Consider the following 4,141-nt stretch of genomic DNA (forward strand, 5'->3'; position numbering starts at 1 on the left):
TTTCCCGCTAATCCTCAAGTGGTCCTATAAGCTTCCAATTATTTCCATCGTGCACAACTAATCACCAAATAATTACTCATTACTCGATAAATCCCAAATATACGTTAAATTTCCCAAAATATCCCTAGGCTCACCACGAGCAGGGTATTAGACCTCGCTGTGACTATTCCGCTAATCCACTTACCAGGATCTCCTTGAGCCAAATACTACAAATGTATCCACATAATAATGTGGTCTCAATCATTTACACACACATAATCACATTTATGCCCTTAACAAGCCAAAATCACAAATATGCCCTTATAAAATAGAACGGGCCCATAGGCATATTTAATACACATAAACATACATATACGCTCATATTATCATATAAATCATGTATGCCATGTAGTCACACATTTAATCAATTAATTTCACACATATATCCAATTAGGCCTTCCAGGCACACTAATCAAGGCACTAAGCCTTATTAGCATTTTCGGGACGTTACATAAATATTTTTGTGTGTTATTTTTTTTTTATCAAGAAGGGAAAATTATATTGATCAAACAAACAATTACAACAGAAGGCCGGAGCAATAACTCCCCCTCAAATTACAAACTAGAGAAAAGATGAATCAATTGTTTCTCTCTGGAAGACATCTTCTTAGTTCTAATATTAAGACTAAGAACTATAGCTTTAACAGAATATTTGATTAAAGAATCAAGCTGAAAAACAGTAATATACAGCTGTACTCAAAGCAACATTTGTTTCTATTAAAACAGAGACAGGCAGCTAGAGTTGCAATCGCTACCCGAGCCAGGCAACCTCTTCTATCTTCAGCCAACCAAGAACACTAGTCTTCAAACTTCTCAGGCCAAATGAGCTCTCCCAACCAACCATAGACAGACTGAATCACTCTCTTAAAGAACTCACAATAAAAAAAGAGGTGGGAATGACTTACAACCTCAATATCACAAACCAGATAGGCCAAACAAGGAATAGACAAATGGCAAGAATTTAACAGATCCCTTGTGAGTAACTTCTGATTTATTGATTGCCACAAGATGAACCTGTGTTTGGGCACTGAAAGACTACTCCAAACAGATTTCATGCTACTAATTGGAACACCAAGAATGATCAAGTGATACAGCTTACTCAAATGAAGTTTCCCTTGCACAACAACAGATTCCAAAGTCGAGTTAGATATAGACTTGCTAAGCTTGATCAACTTTCTCCAATACCATCTAGAATCTTGCTGCAAAACATAGTCCCAAATCTGAGCTTCTTTTAAGTAGATGCAATTCACCCATTTTACCCAAAGCAGGTCCTGCTTAGAGGATATAGCCCAGATGTATTTTGCTAGCATTATTTTGTTCCAAATAGGCCCCTCTTTAAAACCCGAACCCAAACCCAAACCACCATAACTTTTAGGACGGCAAACTTACTCCCAAGAAGTAAGGTGAAGTTTACTTTGGGAACCTTTTTCTCCCCACAGAAAATTCCTACAAAGGCGATAAATGTCTTTAATGATGCCCTGAGGTAATAGAAATATGCTCATTCAGTAATTTCTTATTCCCAACAAAACTGAATGAATTAATTGAACCCGACCTGCATAGGAGAGATTTCTACTTGCCCAAACATGTAACCTCAATCTGATTTTCTTAAGTATTATATCACAATCAATAGCCTTCCATTTTGTTGGTCTCAACGACATTCTAAGATAGGTCAGAGGAAAAACCCCTTCAGCTAACTGAGTAAGATTCAACAGGGAGTCTTTCACAGTGTCAGAAACTCCTCCAAAGAAAATTCTGGACTTATGATTATTAATAACCAGACCCGATGAAGAGGAGAAGGCTTCAAATGTACTTTGAATAATCTGAATAGAAACATCATTAGCTTTGCAAACAAGAAGTAAATCATCAGCAAAGCAAAGACTAATAATATTTAAAGATTTACATAAGGGATGGAATCTGAAGCCTTATCCTTGGATGCTTTAAGTAATAGACGGGTAAGTTATTCCATCATTATTACAAAGATCATTGGAGAGAAAGGATCACCTTGACGAAGCCCTTTGCCTCCCTAAAAACAACCTTGAATCCGACCATTCATCAATAAACAGTAGGAGGTGCCTCTTAAATTGACCATAACCCCATCTGATGAAACGACCAGGAAATCTTAAAGCTTTCAACAGATTCTCCAAGAAGTCCCAATCTATGGAATCATAAGCTTTACTTATGTCAATCTTCATCAAGCAGTGAGGAGAACAATGTTTCCTATTATAACCCTTAATTAGGTCTTGAAGAATGAGAACATTATGAGCAAGTGACCTATGCTTTATAAAAGCCCCCTCATTTTGATTGATAAGATTTGGAAGAATAGAAACAAGTCTATTGCATAGCATTTTTGAGATGCATTTGTAAATAGTCATGCAGCAAGCAATAGGCCTATAATCAGCAGCATTAATAGGATTATCAACCTTAGGTATGAGAGCTAAGATAGTATTGTTAAGAAATTTAGGAATATACCCAGTCTCAAAAAACTCAAGAACTGCCATGGACACCTCCCTGCCTATATCTTTTCATAAAGCTTTGAAAAAGCCAGCTCCAAAACCATCAGGACCAGGGCTTTTTATAGAATTAATAATTAACATAGCAACTTTGACATCTTGACAAGAAAATGGTTTAATCAATTCCAATTGATCATCAAAGTTCAGAACCGGACCCAAAGCTATTGTGATAGGATCAATATAACCTGAAGCTTTACTTGAACTACCCAAGAAAAGCTCAAAATACTGAACAAAATGATTGATCACCTTTAGGTAGTTATCTTCAACTCGGCCTCCATCAGAAACAAAAGTCACAATCCTGTTGGCAATTTTCCTTTTCTTCAAACTAGCATGAAAAAATGAGGAGTTTTCATCTCCAAAATGGAGCCAATCAATCTTACTCTTTTGATAAACAAAACTAGCATAAAGATTCTCCTGCCTCTTAAACTCCAGAAATGTTGTTCTTTCTTCAGTACACAAGTTGCTGTTATTCGGGTCTGAAAAAAGTTTGGTTTTTTCCTGTTGAAACAGAACTTTACTTTCCTCATAGTTTCTAACCACATCTCCAATAACCCTCCAGTTGAATTTCTTCAGCACATGTTTGAGGCGGATAAGCTTCCAAACGACCTGCTCCAAGCCACGACCCTCAACTTTTAAAGGCTTATACCAGTTGGCCAAAAATGTTGTCCTGAACTGAGGGTGAGAAGCCACATATTGTAGAAATGAAAAGGTTGAACTCCTTCATTTTGAACTGCTATTTGCTTCAAAAGAATAGCACAGTGATCTGAAACCACTTCCCAGTGCGAAACAACAGTAACATTACGAAAAGAGTGCAACCAATCCTCATTAGAGAACACCCTATCCAACTTAGAATAGATACGATTTCCCCCTTCTTGATTATTAGACCATGTATAATAAGATCCCATTATCTTCAATTCTTCCACCAAACCAAGGTCAAGCCATTTTCTAGCATCTTCTAACTCTTTCATTGAAATAGCCCTTCCACCCATTCTATCATTAGAATAAAAAATTGCATTAAAGTCACCTAAGATTACCCAAGGTTTAATTGGGAAAGTCAAATGGGCCAACTCAAACCAAAGGGACCGCCTAGTCTCTAGCTGGTTTGAACCATAAACAACATTAAGACAAAACTCTTTATTAGTGATACATATTCTAACCCTACAGTGAAAAAATTGGTCATGATCTTTGATAGCTTCAATATGGACCCAACTAGCTTTCCAAATCAATAAGATTCTACCCTCCAATCTTAAACTACTATAGTAATCCCAACCCACAAATGTAGTACACATAACTTCCTTAAGCTTCTCTCCCTTGATTTTAGTTTCAAGGAGAGCCCCAATACCAACTTTATTCAAACGACAGACATCTAAGATTGACACCTGCTTATTCTTCTTATTTAAACCTCTAACATTCCAACTCAATATGTTGCAGCACTCCATTCAAAGTTAAATTTTGAGATGAGTCATTTAATACCTTCTGTTATTCTTGAAGAACGCTAAATGAGTTCCTTGTTTTCTAAAAAGAAACTTGGTTTGCTGGTTTCAGGGTCCCTGATTTTTTCGGATATGACCACACTTGATCTTTTGAGATCTC

The 4,141-nt window shown here is 36.7% G+C and overlaps 1 protein-coding gene across 1 annotated transcript; it reads right to left on the reverse strand.

Moving 5' to 3' along the window:
• Positions 1-2,560: 2,560 nt before the first annotated feature.
• On the reverse strand, positions 2,561-3,537 carry LOC133814172 (uncharacterized). Its single transcript, XM_062247168.1, has 2 exons — positions 3,265-3,537; positions 2,561-3,220 (listed from the first exon to the last, which is right to left on the reverse strand). The coding sequence occupies exons 1-2, from the start codon at positions 3,535-3,537 to the stop codon at positions 2,561-2,563; spliced, it is 933 nt and encodes a 310-aa protein (XP_062103152.1).
• Between the last annotated feature and the right edge of the window lie 604 nt (positions 3,538-4,141).

The sequence above is a fragment of the Humulus lupulus genome, chromosome 2, assembly GCF_963169125.1.
Source record: "Humulus lupulus chromosome 2, drHumLupu1.1, whole genome shotgun sequence".
Lineage (NCBI taxonomy): Eukaryota > Viridiplantae > Streptophyta > Magnoliopsida > Rosales > Cannabaceae > Humulus > Humulus lupulus.